This window comes from Gorilla gorilla, chromosome 11 (genome assembly GCF_029281585.2).
Source record: "Gorilla gorilla gorilla isolate KB3781 chromosome 11, NHGRI_mGorGor1-v2.1_pri, whole genome shotgun sequence".
Taxonomy (NCBI): domain Eukaryota; kingdom Metazoa; phylum Chordata; class Mammalia; order Primates; family Hominidae; genus Gorilla; species Gorilla gorilla.
Window position 1 is genome coordinate 118713444 of NC_073235.2, and position 20142 is coordinate 118733585.

General features: G+C 39.7%; 1 protein-coding gene across 1 annotated transcript in view; it reads right to left on the bottom strand.

Moving 5' to 3' along the window:
* PECR (peroxisomal trans-2-enoyl-CoA reductase) overlaps positions 1 to 20142 on the bottom strand; it is a 43147-nt gene that overhangs the window by 7614 nt on the left and 15391 nt on the right. The window contains exons 3-6 of the mRNA XM_004033177.5: positions 19203 to 19368; positions 12765 to 12846; positions 5343 to 5439; positions 3172 to 3282 (exon numbers count right to left, since the gene is read on the bottom strand). Of these exons, the coding sequence (XP_004033225.1) occupies positions 3172 to 3282; positions 5343 to 5439; positions 12765 to 12846; positions 19203 to 19368 (456 nt within the window). The remainder of the gene's footprint in view (positions 1 to 3171; positions 3283 to 5342; positions 5440 to 12764; positions 12847 to 19202; positions 19369 to 20142) is intronic.

Here is a 20142-nt window from a genome sequence, read left to right on the forward strand (position 1 = left end):
AGTAAATGTTATTTATGTTAACATATACTCCTTTATTACTATTTTAAAATGAATTAATATTTCTTAAATTTTGGTTTTAATTTCTAATACAGCAAATATAGATAATGTAAACCACATAAAGTATATATATATATACATACATACATATATATATATACATACATACATATATATATATATATATATTTTTTTTTTTTTTTTTTGAGAAGGCATCTCACTGTCACCCAGGCTGGAGTGCAGTGGCGCGATCTCTGCTCACTGCAACCTCCATGTCCCGGGTTCAAGCAATTGCCCTGCTTCAGCCTCCCAGGTAACTGGGACTACAGGCACATGCCACCATGCCTGGCTAATTTTTGTATTTTTTAGTATAGACGGGGTTTCGCCATGTTGGCCAGGCTGATCTTGAACTCCTACCTCAAGTGATCCACCTGCCTTAGGCTTCCAAAGTGTTGGGATTACAGGTGTGAGCCACTGCGCCTAGCCTCCCAAAGTATTCTATCAAAAATAAAAATGTAACATAATTCCCTTGATTAAAATTCATTAAATATTACCCTTAGTTTTCAGAATACAAATCCAAAGACCTTGGTTAACATGGCTCATCAAATGTTTGATTTAACAGTATCTTCCAAAATACAATGCAAGTCTATTTTGGTTCAGGAACTCCGTTTCTAGAAACATATCCCCTCACCCAAGAGTACATGACTATATCCATAATGTTCATTGCAGAATTACTGCAAGAACAAAAATATAAATAAAATCCAAATCATAATGGGATTTGATTATATTATAGTATACCCATAACAAGTTTCAGAAAATAACAGAGTAAATTCTGTTTTCATAAAAAAGTCAATAAATAGGCCAGGCGTGGTAGTTCACTTCTATAATCCCAGCACTTTGGGAGGTTGAGGCAGGTGGATCACCTGAGGTCAGGAGTTCAAGACCAGCCTGACCAGCATGAAGAAACCCTGTCTCTACAAAACTAGCCAGGCGTGGTGGCGCATGCCTGTAATCCCAGCTACTCTGAAGGCTGAGGCAGGAGAATCGCTTAAACCCAGGAGGTAGAGGTTGTGGTGAGCCGAGATCGTGCCACCGCACTCCAGCCTGAGCAAGAAGAGTGTAACTTCGTCTCAGGAAAAAAAAAAAAAAAAAAGTCAACAAATACAAATTTTTAATGCATGCATAGTACATTTCTGGAAAGACATTCACCAAACTGATAATAAAAGCTAGTTCTAAGCATGATAACTCTTTTAAAGAGTTTCATGGGCTTGCTTTTATAATTATCACTTCAATAAATCTGAAACTTATTTTGTATATAATACAGGATAGGGAGTCTAATTTATTACTAAACGGCCAAATGCCCCCAACACTTTGCTGAGTGTTTTATCCTTTCCTTACAGATTGAAATGCTACTTTGACTCCATAAACTCCCACATATGGTTCCAATTCAAGAATCTGTTCTGTTCTACTATTTTTAATATGTTTCATTACCAGCACCAGATGCTGTAAATAAATATAGCTTCATAGTATGTAAATACACAGTACATAAATAAATATAGCTTCATGGTTTCATTATACCATGGAGGGTAATCCTCTCATTATTCATTTTCAAAACATTTTTGGCAATTTTTGCATACATATTTTTGATAGAATCAGCGTGTTAAATTCCCAAAAGATATTAAATTTATAAATTAATTTAGGGAAACCTGACTTTTTAATAAAATTGGTTCTCCCCATCAAGGCATATTATATGCCCCTAATCTGGTCTTTTTGCTGCTCCACAGAAAAAGGGGTTTTTTTGTTTTGTTTTGTTTTTTTCATTTATGAAACTGACGCACTGCCTACTGCCCTAAGGAGGCAGGTGATTTTTTTTTTTTTTTTCATTTAGAGGTAAGTTTACTACTAGTTATTTTCATTTTTATTATTGTGGGAAAGACATCCTTTTCTTTTTTTTTTTATTTTATTTTATTTTTCGAGATAGAGTCTTGCTCTGTCGCCCGGGCTGGAGTGCAGTGGCGCAATCTCAGCTCACTGCAAGCTCCGCCTCCCGGGTTCACACCATTCTCCTGCCTCAGCCTCCCCAGTAGCTGGGACTACAGGTGCCCGCCACCACACCCAGGTAATTTTTTTGTATTTTTAGTAGAGGCGGGGTTTCACCGTGTTAGCCAGGATGGTCTCGATCTTCTGACCTCGTGATCCGCCTGCCTCAGCCTCCCAAAGTGCTGGGATTACAGGCATGAGCCACTGCGCCTGGCCTCGTTTTCTTAAAAAAAAAAAAAAAAAAAAAAATTACATTTCGAGACTGATGCAAAGCTAGGTGTGGCGGCTCACACATGTAATCCCAGCACTTTGGGAGGCTGAGGTGGGCGTATCACTTAAGGTCAGGAGTTCAAGACCAGCCTAGCCAACATGGTGAAACTTCGCTTCTACTAAAAACACAAAAATCAGTCAGGTGTGGTGGCATACACCTGTAATTCCAGCTACTCGGGAGGCTGGGGCAGGAGAATTGCTTGAACCCAGGAGGTGGAGGTTCCAGTGGGCCAAGATCGCGCCACTGCACTCCAGCCTGGCAGTGGGCCAAGATTGCGCCACCGCACTCCAGCCTGGGCAACAAAGAGACTCTGTCGAAAAAGTCATCGTCTTCATCATCATCCCAGCACTTTGGGAGGCCAAGGTGGGAGTTCAAGCCTGCAGTGAGCTATGATCGTGACACTATACTTAGCCTGTAACAGAGTGATACACTGTCTCAAGCAAAAAAAAAAAAAAAAAAAAAAAGACTGCTGCTGGCAGTTTGGAAAGCTGCTGATTTTACAGACTTCAACCTTAACCGAAATCTCATGTGGAACTTCATATGGCCATAATTGTCTGATTTGCTTAGGGTCCTGTGTACCAACAAATGCCATGTAATAAAATAATGTAGCTGAAAATACAGTAAAACAAACTAACAAAAAAAAATGCTGTTATTAATTTATACCGCATTCACTCTCAAGTACAGATTGCTGTCAGTAGCCAAAGCACAACCAGAATATCCCTGACAGCCAGAAAGAACAGGGGAAATGTTCTGCTGGCAGTGGGAGAAAGAATGTCGTCCAGACCGCATAAAAACGACACTGAATTACAAATTCCAAAGTATAACACACAGCAATTCTAATCAATGCTGGAAATATACCTTACCTCCTCAGGAACACCAATTCGTTTAGCGGGGATTTTCTGAAAAGACCCTTCAAAGAAGCTTTGTCCCCAGGAGCCATAGTTCTCCACAGCAGTCTGGGAATAAATAACTCCCTGTGTTTAAAAATAAAACAGGGACAAAATAAAGTGTATTACATTAAATTTTAATTATAAAGATATCAAGATACTCTACTGGCATTTCAAACATTAAGTAGCTTAAGTCAAAAAAAAGTTAACAGTGCTGATATTAAATTTCCTCCATGTTGTCAAAGAAGTACAGTCCCCACCATCCACAAATGGATGATCTGAATAGTTATTTTGTGACCTCCTCTTCCTCCTAACCATGCCCTGGATTTTTTCATGAAAGACTTGTTTTCTGAAGGTCATGATTGTGTAAGTAAATGAAAGAGGCACTTAACTGGGAACAATGGGACGGGGACTCTGTCTATTTTAGTTTCCATTTGGCTTCTCTGCTTTACAAGAGAAGACTGGGCAATGGCTACGTGAGACTTAGAAAAAGCAATATTTTCTTGGCTTTTTACCTAGATTGAAATCGCAAATAAAGCATTTGAATCCAATATCAATAAACTAAAATTTTAATTGTTTAGGAATTTTTAAATGTATCTTTCACTGGCTTTCTAAGGTCAGGAAAATTACTCAAAAACTGTATCCCAGGCCAGGTGCAGTGGCTCATGCCTGTAATCCCAGCACTTTGCGAGGGTGAAGCTGGAGGATTGCGTGAGCCTAGGAGTTTGAGACCAGCCCGGGCAAAATAGGGAGACTATGTCTCTACAAAAAATATAAAAAAGAATTAGCTGGGCATGGTGGTACACGCCTGTGGTCCCAGCTACTCAGGAGGCTGAGTTGGGAGGATCGCTTGCGCCCAGGAGTTCGAGGCTGCAGTGAGCCGTGATCGTACCACCGCACTTCAGCCTGGGCAACACAGCAAGATCTTGTCTCAAACATTAAAAAAAAAAAAATTGTATCTCACAGGATACAGCTATTTGTAATGGATTCAAACTGTTAAATTATGGAGAGAAGGGGAGGAAAGAGAAGTTAAAATAAAATTAGAAAATGTGGCAGTTTTAATAACTTCAAATGATACTGGAGAGATATATTGGTTTCCAATTACACAATATGTTGCCTTTTATTTAAAGAGGATAAGATCTAGAAGTATTAAAATTTGATCATTTAACCAAAAAAGTCTCTGGAAGGCAAACATGAATTAGTATTAGTATCAACACCTTTGTCAGAGATGAGATTACTAACTTCATGCTTGAAGTCAGTCATGCATAGTCTTCATTGAGTGGCACAGATAACACCTATTGATATTACAGAGATAAGATCTATAGATAGGCTGGGCGTGGTGGCTCACGCCTGTAATCCCAGTACTTTGGGAGGGAGACGTGGGTGGATCACGAAGTCAGGAGATCGAGACCATGCTGGCTAACACAGTGAAACCCCATCTCTACTAAAAATACAAAAATTAGCCAGGGGTGGTGGCACGTGCCTGTAGTCCCAGCTACTCGGGAGGCTGAGGCAGGAGAATCGCTTGAACCCAGGAGGCAGAGGTTGCAGTGAGCCAAGATCGCACCAGTGCTCTCCAGCCTGGGCAACAGAGCAAGACTCCTTCTAAAAAAAAACAAAAGCCAGAATCAAGAATCACTGGTTTAACATTCTTGACAATCTGGCTATAAATCAAAGAGTACTTCCATAATGATAATTAGACCTTCTGGGCCGGGTGCGGTGGCTCACGTCTGTAATCCCAGCACTTTGAGAGGCCATGGCGGACAGATCTCCTGAGCTCAGGAGTTCGAGACCACCCAGGGCAATATGGTGAAAACCCGTCTCCACTAAAATACAAAAAATTAGCTGGGCATGGTGGCGTGTGCCTGTAGTCCAAGCTACTTAGGAGGCTGAGGCACAAGAATCACTTGAGCCTTGGAGGTGGAAGTTATAGTGAGCCACGATCATGCCACTGCACTCCGGCCTGGGCAACAGAGAATCCATCTCAAAAAAAAAAAAAAAAGAAAATTAGACTTTCCATTTTATCTATGTTTTAAAGTCAATCTTTTATGCTATACTTGCATATTACCAAATACCTCTATCAACATCACAAATGGAATGAGAAAGCATAATTTGTCAATAAATTTCAATATAGATAGTTTACCTACAGGGGCAACACAATTGATCCGTATTCCACTGCAGGCCCATTCCAAAGCTAAAGATTTGGTGAGGTTGTAAACACCTGCTCTTGCAGCTCCAGAATGCCTTTGAAAGACAAAACATAAACATGACAATCAGCTTCTGTTGAATATTTATCTTGTTCATCAAGCTCACAAGTGTGCCAACTCCCTGACAGAATTCCACAAGAGACTTCTTGCTATGGAGTCTGTCTTGTTGAGCTTCTGTCTAAACAACGAAGAAAAAACTATGTCCTTCAATATTAAATCCAAGCCACAGCTGATGATCAAGCAAATCTCACATGACATAGACCCAGATAAGGCTCCCCAAATCACTATGTAAGAGGAATACTTTGAAGAACTTTGATTACAAAGGAAAACAAATTGGTAATTTTAAGGATTTCAAGCATGTGGTTATTTTTTAAATCAATTTTAAATAACAAAGGAGGCCAGGTGCAGTGGCTCACACCTATAATCCCAGCACTTTGGGAGGCCAAGGTGGGCGGATCACCTGAGGTCAAGAGTTCAAGACCAGCCTGGCCAACATGGTGAAACCCCATCTCTACTAAAAATACAAAAATTACCGGGCATGGTGGCAGGTATCTGTAATCCCAGCTATTCAGGAGGCTGAGGCAGGAGAATCGCTTGACCCTGGGAGGTGGAGTTTGCAGTAAGCTGTTATCACACCACTGCACTCCAGCCTGGGCCACAGAATGAGACTCCATCTCAAAAATAAACGAAGTATGGGGTCTTGTGTAGATAGACACTATGGCTTAGAATTTCTAATGACAAGATCCTCAAAACCAAATATAGGATAATTTAATGTGAGAAAATTAACTTATACAACTAATTAGGAAAATTCTTTCAATCAAAGGTATTTGAAATCAGCTGGTAAAAAACAGATTATTTAGTAAATAATGGACTTCCTTTAACATTTATTTTAGCATAGGTCTGCTGGTGATAATTCTTGCAGATTTTATACGTTTGAAAAAGTCTTTAATTCATCTTTGTTTTTGAAAGATATTTCAATGGATAAAGAATTCCAGGTTGGCATGGTTTTTTCTGTTGGCACTTTAAAGATGTTACACCACTAACTTTTAACTTGCATTGGTGCTGATGAGAAATCTGCTTCTGTATACAATGTGTCTTTTTCCTCCAGCTGCTTTTAAGATTTTCTCTTTAGCACTGGTTCTCAGCAATATGATTATGATGTGCCTTGTACACTTTTCTTCATGTTTCTTGTACTGGGGTTTGTTGAGCTTCTTGGATCTATAGGTTTATAGTTTTTATCAAATTTGGAAAATTTTCACCCAGTGTCTTCAAATTTTTTTCCGTCCCTGTTTCTCATGTCTCTTTCAGAGACTCCAACTGTCTCACAGTTCACGAATGCTCTGTGTTTGTTTTTTGTGTTTTTGAGACAGAGTCTCGCTCTGTCACCCAGGCTGGAATGCAGTGGCATGATCTCGGCTCACTGCAACCTCTGCTTCCTGGGTTCAAGTGATTCTCCTGCCTCAGCCTCCCGAGTAGCTGGGTTTATAGGAGTGCACCATCACGCCCGGCTAATTTTTGTATTTTTAGTAGAGATGGGGTTTCAGCATGTTGGCCAGGCTGGTCTCAAACTCCTGACCTCAGATGATCTGCCCGCCTCAGCCTCCCAAAGTGCTGGGATTACAGGCATGATCCAGCACACCCAGCCTCAACTGAACATTTTACAAATTGAGTATGCCCTATTCAAAATGCTTGGAACCAGAAGTGCTTTGGATTTCAAATCTGTTCTGATTTTGTTTTGTTTTGTTTTGTTTGAGATGGGAGTCTCACTCTGTCACCCAGGCTGGAGTGCAGTGGCACAATCTCGGCTCACTGCAAGCTCCACCTCCTGGGTTCATGCCATTCTCCTGCCTCAGCCTCCCAAGTAGCTGGGACTACAGGCACCCGCCACCGTGCCCAGCTAGTTTTTTGTATTTTTAGTAGAGACGGGGTTTCACCGTGTTAGCCAGGATGGTCTCGATCTTCTGACCTCGTGATCTGCCTGCCTCGGCCTCCCAAAGTGCTGGGATTACAGGTATGAGCCACCGGGCCCGGCCAAATCTGTTCAGATTTTGGAATATTTGCATATACTACCTGGTTTAGCATCCCTAATCTGAAAATCCAAAATCTGAAATGCTCCAAAAAGCATTTCCTTTGAGCATCCTATTGGTGCTCAAAAATTTTCAGATTTTGGAGCATTCTGGATTTTGAGTTTCCAGATCAGGATGTTCAACCTATATTTGTGTAATTTTTCTTTTTCAGTGCCTGTTATCTAAGGTTGTAGAAAAAGACCTTCTCTATTGCCTCTTAAAAATGCAATCTCTAGCTTCCCTAAAAAATGGAAGGAATCAGAATGTTGAAAAGATACTAAAGAAATCAGCAAAAATATATATTTTTTTAATCCACACTTTTCAACTGGTAAACTTGTGTTTTTCAAGTTACTTCCTGGTGTATTGTTTTTCTCCCAGTTCTATTTGGATGACCTTTAGACTCTTATGAAAGAAATGACTGAGATAGGCTGGGTGCAGTGGCTCATGCCTGTAATCCCAGCACTTTGGGAGGTTGAGGCAGGTGGATCACATGAGGTCAGGAGTTTGAGACCAGCCTGGCCAACATGGTGAAACCCCGTTTCTACTAAAAATACAAAAATTTTAGCTGGGCATGGTGGCAGGTGCCTGTAATCCCAGCTACTCAGGAGGCTGAGACAGGAGAATCACTGGAACCCAGGAGGTGGAGGTTGCAGTGAGCCGAGATCGCACCATTGCACTCCAACTTGGGCAACAAGAGTGAAACTCCATCTCAAAAAAAAAAGAAAAAAAAGTAGGAAATAACTGAGATAGTAGGTTAAATAAGGTCACTAAGTTCTTTTTTCTTTCTTTTTTTTTTTTTTTTTTGGAGGGGGTAGAGTCTCACTCCAACCTCCACCTCCCAGATTCAAGTGATTCTCATACCTCAGCCCCCCGAGTAGCTAAGATTACAGGTGTGTGACACCACACCTGGCTAAATTTTGTATTTTTAGTAGAGATGGGGTTTCACCATGTTGCCCATGCTGGTCTCGAACTCCTGACCTCAGGTGATCTACCCACCTCAGCCTCCCAAAGTGCTGGGATTAGAGGCGTGAGCCACTGCATCCAGCCCCACTGACTTCTTTTCTGAAAAAATAAATATCTATTGCCCATGGAAAAATTAATCAAAATCAGAATATGAGTCAAAAATGTCAAATTCCATTATGGTGAACTTCACAAGTTATTCCAAATTCTACAGTCATAGATGCTGTAAATTGGTCATTAATTAAAAAATGAATTTGGGGTTATTCAAAGATACTTAATGTAGGCCAGGCATGGTGGCTCACGCCTGTAATCCCAGCACTCTGGGAGGCCGAGGCAGGCGGATCACAAGGTCAGGAGTTTGAGACCAGCCTGGCCAGCACAGTGAAACCCCGTCACTACTAAAAATACAAAAAATTAGCCGGGCATAGTGGCGTGCACCTGTAATCCCAGCTACATGGGAGGCTGAGTCAGGAGAATTGCTTGAACCCGGGAGGCGGAGGTTGCAGTGAGCAGAAATTGCACCACTGCACTCCAGCCTGGGTGACAGAGCGAGACTGTGTCTTACAAAAAAAAAAAAAAAAAAAGACACTTAATGTAAAAACAACTTGTAGGCCAGGCACAGTGGCTCACGCCTGTAATCTCAGCACACTGGGAGGCCAAGGTGGGCAGATCACCTGAGGTCGGGGGTTCGAGACCACCCTGAGCAACGCAGAGAAACCCCGTCTCTATTAAAAATACTAAATTAGCCGGGCATGGTGGCGCATGCCTGTAATCCCAGCTACTCAGGAAGCTGAGGCAGGAGAATCGCCTGAACCCAGGAGGCGGAGGTTGTGGTGAGCTGCGATAGTGCCATTGCACTCCAGCCTGGGCAACAAGAGCGAAACTCCGTCTCAAAAAAAAAAAAAAAAAAAAACACTTGTAATAGGACTAAACCTAGTACATAAATATTCCCAACAAAGGACAACTAGATAATGCCCCCCCAAACTATGACTCCCAAATCCTCATCATTCTTGAGCTTTTCTTTGTAATACATACTTGAATATAAATGTTTTCCTTCTCAACCATTAAGAGTAAAAAGATCCTCCGAAGAAATGCCTTAGTTGTGATAATCCTGCAGATTTAAGCGCCCTCCTGGATGCACAGCCCCAGAGCCCCAGGGCCACAGGCTCTAGTGTAGGAACCCCTGATGCACTTCAAACTCCTCTCCCTGGTAGTTAAGGCCTTTTGTGACTCCCACTCCGTTCCAAGGTATTAATTTCCATTTAGCCGCACCACCCATCATCTCAAAGAATTATTTGTAGTTCCCAAAAGTGCCACAGTGTCTCAAATTTCTGTGTCTTTACACAGTAAATGTCTCATTGACTTGCCTTCCTTTCTCCTCCTCATATGTCACCAAACTCGAGTTCACCTTTGAGACATGTTGCCAGGATGCTGCCCTCCTCTGTGCTCCTTTTATCTTGCACATTTGCAAATACCTTTACTGGAATATCCAACACCTTCTCTCTCTAGCTGATTATTTTCACGCTTTGCTCCCCTACTAGTTGTGGACTCCCTCAGAGTGCAGATGGTATCTGATTCATTTTAGTATTTCCAGATGTATCTTGAGCATGTACCTGTACTGGTCAAGTAAACAAGCGACAGCCAACAGTTTCAATTTGTCTCTTAAGAGAGCTAAAATTTAAAAAAAAAGAAAAAAAAAGGAGTGCTCAATCTCTGACATTCATCCTCCTCTTCTATTGTAGAGGATACCTAAAGCCATGTCTTTGAAATTGTAAATTACAACACAATGCTAATAGTGAAATAAAATTAGCAAGTAATAAGCAGCAAGTGTAAAAAAAGAAAATACAACAGAGTAGACCACAATAAAATTGAAAATATCAGCTGGGTGTGGTGGCTCATGCCTGTAATCCCAGCACTTTGGGAGGCTGAGGCAGGTGGATCACCTGAGGTCAGGAGTTCGAGACCTGCCTGACCAACATGGTGAAACCCCATCTCTACTAAAAATACAAAAAACTACTGGACGTGGTGGTGGGTGCCTATAATCCCAGCTACTCAGGAGGCTGAGGCATAAGAGTCACTTGAACCCAGGAAGCAGAGGTTGCAGTGAGCCAAGATCGCCTCATTGCACTTCAGCCTGGGCAACAGGAGCGAAACTCCATCTCAAAAAAAAAAAAAAAAAAAAACGGAAAGAAAGAAAAATCAGAGTGCACCATACATAGTAAGAATGTTTGCTTCATGAATTTTGTTTTGCCTATAGACACACATACACATATGTGTTTACTAGGTCAAGATGTAAAATTTCTTACTATGAGTCATGGTCCAAAGTGTGAAGGCCACTGGAAAAGGAAACGATTCTTAAGAGAACAAAAGCAAGAAATATCTGAAACACTTCTTTTCCATGTTAAAGACAAGCTGTGTTTTTTTTCTAGCCAACCGAATATCAGAAAAGCCAGTGATTTCATTTCAAAAATGTATTTTAAGAAAAGAAACTCTCATTACTTCTTACATATGCATGAAAGAGGATACATTTCACTCATAAAGGAACTACAACTTTTCTAAAGGGCAGTTTGGCAATATCTCTTAAAATTACAAAGGCATTTGGCTTTGGACTTAGCAATTATACCTCTTGCAATTTAGGCTACACACTATCTGATGTACAGAAAATGTTACTTACTGCAGGTGTTTAGTTTGGTTTTGGTAATAACAAAAGGTTGGAAGCAACCCAAATGCTCACCAACTGGAAAATGGTTACACAAATCATTCCTTACTTATGGTTTATAAAAGTGGCATATTAGCCATGAAAAAATAAGAAGAAATCTCTTTAGACTCTGTTAAGAAAATATCTCCAGGATATTTGCTTCATTTGAGAACATCAAGATACAGAATAGTGTTTATAGCATCCTAAATTTGTTGTTAAAATGTAGGAAAAAGATATGCCCCCAATACTATTAACACTAGTTGCCTGTGAGGATGGAAAACACCAGAAAGAACCTACAATCTGAATTATTTCTTCCAAGATGCTAAAACAGGTAAATACATTTAGTAAAGAATAATGAGCAGGAAAAGAAGGTAGAGTGGTATCAATGGCCTGCACACCATTTTTTACTCTGTTTTTAGTAACATCACATTGATTTCCACTTGAGGAAGTACCTCTTGCCTGTTCTCAGTCCATGTCTGAGCGATGATGACCACAGTTCCTCATTCCTCAGGCTGACCATGCATAGCAGAGCAACCTCATTTCTACAGTTTTTGGTTAATGACTGAACACATAACCAGGCAGGGTCAGTTAATGAGTATCCTCTCTGGGACCTGCTGGCACCACTAATATTGTTTTTGCTGGCATGACTTGAGAGGCACTCTCTCATTGGAGAGTTAAGAACAGCTAGAGTGTTGACCTGTAACTCTTGCTAGTACTCGCCTTTTGCCACACCTAGAGACAGCCTGCCTGAGAATGTACGCAGACATGAAGAAAGCAAAATCAAAAGGAGAGGCAGGTTCCTGCTAACATTGTGGCTGAACCTAACATGCCCTTTCCGCAGTGGCTCTGCAGGTACCAGGATCCCCTCCAGGGCTTGCACGACGGCTGCGCTCTGCCCCCAGAGTTTCTCTTGCAGCAGATCGAGAGTGGGGCTGGATAATTTGCTGTGCTAACAACTTCTCCCAAGTGATGGGGATGTGGCTGGTCTGGAAGCCACTTTTGGAGAACCACTGCCCTAGATTTTTACTTAAGCCAAGTTGAATTTTATTTTTATCCTATACATGTTTGGGAGTTCTGCATAATCCAGGAAATGAGCAGGGTACTAAAATTTGCATAAAGGAGGCATGCTCTCTGTGTACAGAGTGGCTAATCAGAGGCACAAAACCTTAGAAACTTTTGGAGAAAAAATCCTGGATTATCTGTTAGGAGGAACAACTTAGCAGTCCTGTGTAAAATCAAGTAGGTATATTAATGGTATTCAAATCTAAATTAACACAAATTAGTTTCATTTCTATACTTTAACAAATAAGCTATTCCCAGACAGTGATGGCCAGTTTAGTCACATCGGGATTAGAGTTGCCCAATAAAACACAAGACATCCAGTTTAATCTGAACATCAGACAAAAAACAAATACTATTTTCCCTTTCCTTGGTAAATCTGGCAGTCCGCATCTGGATGAAAATGTTTTAGAAGTACTTTGAATTTTAAGTTCAAATAAAAGAAAATGTTAACTGTTAGAATCACAGCTTATTAAAGGTATTAATGATCTTGATTTAAGAAATGTTCCCTATCCCGCTTCCCCCATTCAGAAGACAAAACTCAAAGACTTAGAAAGAAAACTATATAAAAACGCTTACACAGCTAATGGAAATCCAGCTTTAGTAGGGACAATGATATTGACGATAGATCCTCCATGCTCTTTCATCCAGGAGCTGTAAACTGCAGGATAGAGGCAAACTCAATCATTAAATTTTTAAAGTATCCTGACCCTCCTGATACCTTGTTTCAGCACACTGCCTGTTTGATATGTTTTACATGTCCATTTACATTTTCTTATAAAAAGCCTGACTGAGGTAAAATTTATACATCATAAAATTCATCTACTTTAAGTGTGCAATGTAATGACTTTTAATAAATATACGGAGTTATGCAACCATTACCACAATCCAGCTTGAGAACCTCTCCATCACCCCAGAAAGTTCCTTCACACCCATCTGCAGCTTAACCCATCCCCAGGTAAACACTCATCTTTCTGTTTCTCTAGATTTGCCTTTACCTTTTCGAAAATCTAATGTAAAGTGAATCACACAATATGTGGTCTTTTGTGTCTAACTTCTTCCACTTAGAATCATGTTTGTGAGGTTCATCCATGTTGTAATGTGTTAATAGTTCCTTTTTGATTGCCGAGTAGTATTCCATTATGTGGATATGCCATGTTTTATTTATCCACTTATCGGCTGATAAACATTTGGATAGTTCCACTTTGGAGCAATTATGAATACAAATCTTTGTGTGGTCATATGTTAACTCTGTTTAGCTTTTAAAGAAACTGCCAAATGGTTTTCCAAAGTGTCCCTCCCCATTTTACATTGTTCTCAGAAATGCATGGGGGATGTAGTTTCTACATGCCATTGCTGTCTGATTTTTTGATAATAGCCATCTAGTGGGTGTGAAGTGCTATCACACTGGAGTTTTTATTTGCATTTCCCTAATGACTATAATCATGTTGATCTATATATCTAGCCTATGTCAGTACCACACTGTCTTAAAATCAAGAAATAGCTTTGCAATCAAGAAGCATTAAGTCCTCCAACTTTCTTCTTTTGCAAAATTGTTTTGGCTATTCTGGGCCCTCTGCATCTCCATATGTAGTTTAGGATCAGTTTGTTAATTTCTACAAAAATTGACAGGGATTGCACTGAATCTACAGATCAATTTGGGAAGAACTAACACATTAACAATATTGGACTTTCTAACCCATAAACACTGAATATCTTTACATTATTTAAATCTTCTTTGATTTCTCTCAGCAATGTCTGGCAGTTTGTGGCATACAAGTCTTACACTTTTTTGTTAACCTCATTGTTAAATATTTTATTATTTATATATGCTTGAAAACATATATGAAAAATATATGAAAACATATAAAACCATTTGATTTTAGCACAAGAAAGGAGAATAACCATTTAAATTATTCTACACACACTTTCTGCTTCTGGATAAATACCACCATATACATATATTTATGTATTTCCTAGTTCTGAAAATGTCTACAAGTAATGATAACCCAGTAGTAGTGAACACATGTAGTACCCAAATCTCGCCTTCTAAAAATCATTCCCGACTAGGAGTGGTGGCTCACACCCGTAATCCCAGCACTTTGGCAGGTCAAGGTGAGAGGATCACTTAAGGCCAGGAGTTCAAGACCAGCCTGGGCAACATAGAAAAACTCTGTCTCTATGAAAAATTAAAAAATTAGCCTGGCATGGTGTCATGTGCCTATAGTAGCAGCTGCTCGGTAGGCTGAAACGGGGAGGATTGCTTGACCCCAGGAGTTCAAGGTTGCAGTGGGCTATGCAGCCTTGAACCACTACTCTCCAGCCTGGGTGACAGAGCAAGACTCTCTCTCCAAAAAGTAAATAAATAAATAAGCAAACAATAATTATTATTCCCTACTAAAGGGAACTAGGTCTTCTTGGAGAAACAGGTCTGAGCCATTTCAAAAAGACACAGAAGCCAGATTAGCTGGTCAACTTGAACATCAGAGAGAAAATGACAATAATGGGTTAGAAATACTGAATAAAAATAAATTCCATTCATCAATAGTAAGGCTTAGGAGGTGAGAAAAAAAGGAAAAACTCATCTTTATAAAAGAATGCCAATTAATAAATAAATAAGGCATAAATTTTTAAAATCATCATTTTGCATCTTCCAATTCTGAAACTGAATCGGGCAGGAATCAAAAATGGAATGAGCTGGGAGCAGTGCCTCACACCTATATCCCAGCACTTTGAGAGGTAGAGGCGGATGGATGGCTTCAGCCCAGGAGTTTGAGACCAGCCTCGGCAACACAATGAAACCCCGGCTCTACCAAAAAAAAAAAAAAAAAAAAAAAAAAAAAAAAAAAAAATTAGCTGAGCATGGTGGTTAGTAGCCTAGTATGCACCTGTACCTCCAGCTACTCAGGAGGTGGAAGAATCAATTGAGCCCAGGGGGTGGAGGCTGCAGTGAGCCATGATCACATCACTGCGCTCCAACCCAGGTGACAGAGTGAAACACTGTCTCAGAAAAAAAAAAAAAAAAAAAAAAAGGAACCTAAACCCATTGGATAAAAGTACATAGGAAAACAGTATCTTCACATGGTCTCAAAGTATTATCCACAGATTACTTATAGTTTACAAATAGAAAAATGTATCTTTACAACAGAAAGGTTTGGTGGTCAGAATCTTAGACAAGCGAAAAAATTTAAGATGACCAATAGTAAAACCACCTTAACAACAGACTTATGGGTGTAATGCAATAAGAAGTATATATACCATATATGAAGGGTCTTGCCAGAAATATTTAAATGAATATAATCACCACAAAACAATTAGAGAAATCCAGAATTTGGAACATTCTATAAGTCACTGTTATGAAATATAAAAAGTATGGATTTTTTTTTAGAGTACAAGAAACTAAAGAGACATAAAAAAATGCAATACATGAATTTGATAACATCTTGGATTTTAAAAGCTGGGAAAACAATTAGGGAAATTTCAATAAGGACTATATAATGAGTGATTTTATTGAATCACTGTGAATTTTCTTAGGTGTAATAATGGTATTGTAATTATATAGAAAACGTGTTTATATTTAAGAGATATATAAACAAAGTACCTTTGTATCTGTAATTTGCTTTCAAATTGTTTATTTAAAACGACTGTGTGTGAGTATGTGTGTGTGTGTGTGTGTGCATGATTGTATAGAGAGAGAGAGAGAGAGAAAGATCATGTAAATGGGAATGTTAGTGCGTGGTGAATTTTTTTTTTTTTTTTTTTTTTTTTTTTTGAGACAGAGTCTCACTCTGTCACCCAGCCTGGAGGCGCCATCCCAGCTCACTGCAACCTCCACCTCCCAGGTTCAAGCAATTCTCCTGCCTCAGCCTCCCAAGTAGCTGGGACTATAGGCATGCACCACCACTCCTGGCTAATGTTTGTATTTTTAGTGGAGACAGGGTTTCCCCATGTTGGCCAGGCTGGTTTCGAACTCCTGACCTCAAGTGATCCGCCCACCTCGGCCTTCCAAAGTGCTGAGATTACAGGCATGAGCCATCATGCCTGGCAACACTTCATGAATCTAAATGATAGGTATACAGAAATCCATTGTATTATTTCTTCAACTTTCCCACAGATCCAACATTTTTCCAAAAGTAAATTGGGGTAAAAATTCCTGTATCAGTAAAATGAACAATAAAAGTCTATAGGAAAGTCCAAATTCACCAATAATTTATATGTGGATTTTCTTCACAATTCTTTAACAATAGCATATTGTGTCCCAGGGTACAAGCTGAAACAGACTGGGTGGGGACTTTAGGGCAGTCATCTTTTAAATCATTTTAATTGCATAAGTAATATATGGTCATATTAGAAAAAGCAGAAAGGGCAGAGAAGCACACAGTAAAAAATAACAATAATATGTAATTTTGCCTCCTGGAGGTGATACATATCAATACAGTCATGTATCACAACAATGTTTCGGTCAAAAACAGATTGCATATAAAACAGTGGTCCCATAAGATTATAATACCACATTTTTACTGTACTTTTTCTATGTCGAGATACACAAATATTCGATGTGTTACAATTGCCTACAGTATTCAGTACAGCAACATGCTATACAGGTTTGTAGCCTAGGTGTGTAGCAGGCTATACAATCTAGGTTTGTGTAGGTACACTCCATGATGTTCATACAACAATGAAATTGCCTAATGACACATTTCTCAGAACAAATCCCTGTTGTTAAACAACACGACTGTATTTTGGTATAAATTTTTTCAGAATCATGTCTATTCATATATATGCACACATAAATACATACTTTTTTTTTACAGAAATATGAACATGTTGGATAAAATATTTCATAACTTGCTTTTCTGGCAGTGATATCTGGCAATATTTTTTCATGTTAATGAGTACATTTTTATGTCAATATTTTTAAGGGCCGCATAGTTCTTTATCATATAGATGTATAAAACTTCACTCAACTAATGTTTTACTCGAGAATATTTACATGGTTTTCAGTTTTTCACTATTATTTTCAAGATACAGAAAAATATGGCTGGGCACAGTGGCTCATGCCTGTAATCCCAGCATTTTGGGAGGCCGAGGTGGGTGGATCACAAGGTCAGAAGATGGAGACCATCCTGGCCAACATGGTGAAACCCCGTCTCTACTAAAAATATAAAAATTAGCCAGATGTGGTGGTGGATGCCTGTAGTCCCAACTACTTGGGAGGCTGAGGCAGGAAAATTGCTTGAACCCAGGAGGCGGGGGTTGCAGTGAGCAGAGATCACGCCACTGCACTCCAGCCTGTGTGACAGAGCGAGACTCTGTCTCAAAAAGAAAAAAAAAAAAAAAAGAAAAATATAACTTATGAAAAGTAAAAACTAAAAGCCCCAAGTAAAAGCAAAAATAATAGGCCTTGTATTTGTTTTACTTTTTGTTTATTTATTTATTTGAAACAGAGTCTCACTCTTGTAACCCAGGCTCAAGTACAGTGGCACGATCTCGGCTCACTACAACCTCCGCCTCTCGGGTTCAAGAGATTCTCCTGCCTCAGCCTCCCAAGTAGCTGGGACTACAGATGCACGCTGCCTGGCTAATTTTTTTTTTTTTTTTTGTATCTTAGTAGAGACGGGGTTTCACCGTGTTGCCCAGGCTGGTCTCAAACTCCTGAGCTCAGGTAATCCGCCCACCTTGGCCTCCCAAAGTGCTGGGATTACAGGCATGAGCCACCATGCCCGGCCAGCCTTGTATTCTTTAATTCAGTTTTGGCTAATAAAAATCATGGCTGAATTTCAATTCTGTAGACTTTTAATTGACAGTTGTTAGCAAGGAATCTTGGATTGGTAAGACATTGCTGATTTGCTTGTTAGAAGGAGTGAAAGCACCGAGTTACAAAGCTTGGGTTAGAGACCACTAGTTGTCTCCCAATACTCATTCTCCCTTTCTTCCACAGAAATAGAATTTGTTTTAGGCACATAGCTGCCCACCTAAGGACTCTATTTCCCAGTTTCTTTTACAGCTAGGTATGATCATTTAACTGAATTCTAGCTGACGAATGTGAGCAAACATCATGGTGCTACTTCCAGATGGCGCCCATAAAAGGAATGGGTGAGCATTACACTTTTTCCCCATTCCTCTTGTCTGGAATGCAGATTTGATAGCAAGAACTGGAGCAGCCCTCTTGAATCATGAAATGGAAACCACAGGTCAAGAACAGTGGAGCAATAAGAAGGATCTTCAGTTCCTAATGATTATGAAACTACCATATAATTCTTACACTACCTACCTGGACTTTTTATGTGAGAAAAATAAACTCATATTCAAGCCCTGTTGTTTCTGGGTTTTTCCACTGGAACAACCCAACTTGTATCACAACTTAGACAGAGGTTGATTCTGCTAGTTAGGTAGAGATGTCTGCAAGACCTCTGACTTGTAGATACTAAGAATATAAAACCTAATTCATGTTGGCATGAAGACCCTTTGAGATAGGGTTGTACTTGTTCTGTATTTTTCATCATAAGAAAGATTTGGGTAGTTTTTACAAAATCTCTTGAGTTACCCAACTCAGGAGTTCAGTACTAACCACCCACGAAACATGACCTTTAATCCAAAGACTATGTATGCATGCTAATTAGTTGTTAGAGAGCATACAGACTCTGTCTCTGGTATTCTCCCTGAATTTATTAATTGGTTCTGCTAAAAGATTTAATAGATTCATTCTTAAAAACAAAGTAAGTGTGAGAGTTTTCTCCAATTTTATGAACAGATTAATAGCTAAATCTATGTACAGATCATTAATAATTTTCTCATAATAAATTCCAAGAAATAAAATGATGAGATTGAAGGATATCCACATTTTATAAATATTGTCAAATTACTATACTGAAATGTACCAATTTACATTCCTATGTTGTAAGTGAGAAAATCCAGCCAATAAATGTTAATGACATGGGGCTTCTGAGTCCCTAATAGGAATCCTGAGATCTCTAAATAAAGACATGGTGACTTGTGGATACTGATGGTACTTGCCTGCTTTGCACATGTAGAAGGTACCCGTCAGGTTGGTCTCAAGCACAGCGTGCCATCCCTTAGAACTGATGTGTTCAGCAGGGGAAAGAAACTGGCCTCCTCCATTGTTCACCAAGAAATTGATCTTACCAAAAGTATCTAAGGTAGATTTGACCAAATTATTCACCTAAAGAAGAACAGTAGAAGTTACTAAAAGGAAAAGTTTAATAGCCTAACTTGCTACCTCGCCTGATTGATTGCTCTAGACAGAGTTTGCAATCTCTCACAGTGAACAGTCACTCCAAGTGCCACAATGAATGAACATGCAGCAATGAATAAGACTAAAAATCCTACACCAATGAGTAATGTACCAGCACCCAATACCCACAGATCACAAAGCTAAAACTGTAATTTTGACGACAAGATATATCCAAGGGCCTGGAACACCCTTGAGTAGGGCAGGCCTCTGTCATATATTAATTTGTAAGCTACCAACCCAGAATAAACAGTGATGAAATCAGATTAAAATGAACATTAAAAAATGACTTAAAGGGCAAGGCATGGTGGCTCACACCTGTAATCCTAGCACTTCGGGAGGCCAAGGCAGGCAGATCACCTGAGGTCAGAAGTTTGAGACCAGCCTGGCCAACATGGTGAAACCCATCTTTATGAAAAATACAAAAATTAGCTGGGCATGGTGGCATGCACCTATAGTCCCAGCTACTCAGGAGGCTGAGTCAGGAGAATTGCTTGAACCTGGGAGGTGTAGGTTGCAGTGAGCCAATATAGTGCCACTGCCTTCCAGCCTGGGCAACAGAGGAAGGCTTTGTCTCAAAAAAATAAAAATAAAAATAAAGACTTAAAGGACAAAAGGCCATCTTTAGCTGGACCACATTCTTGCCTCCCTTCCTCTCCTTCTCCAGGAGTCACCGGCTCAGTAAATCATTAACATGAGAATCTC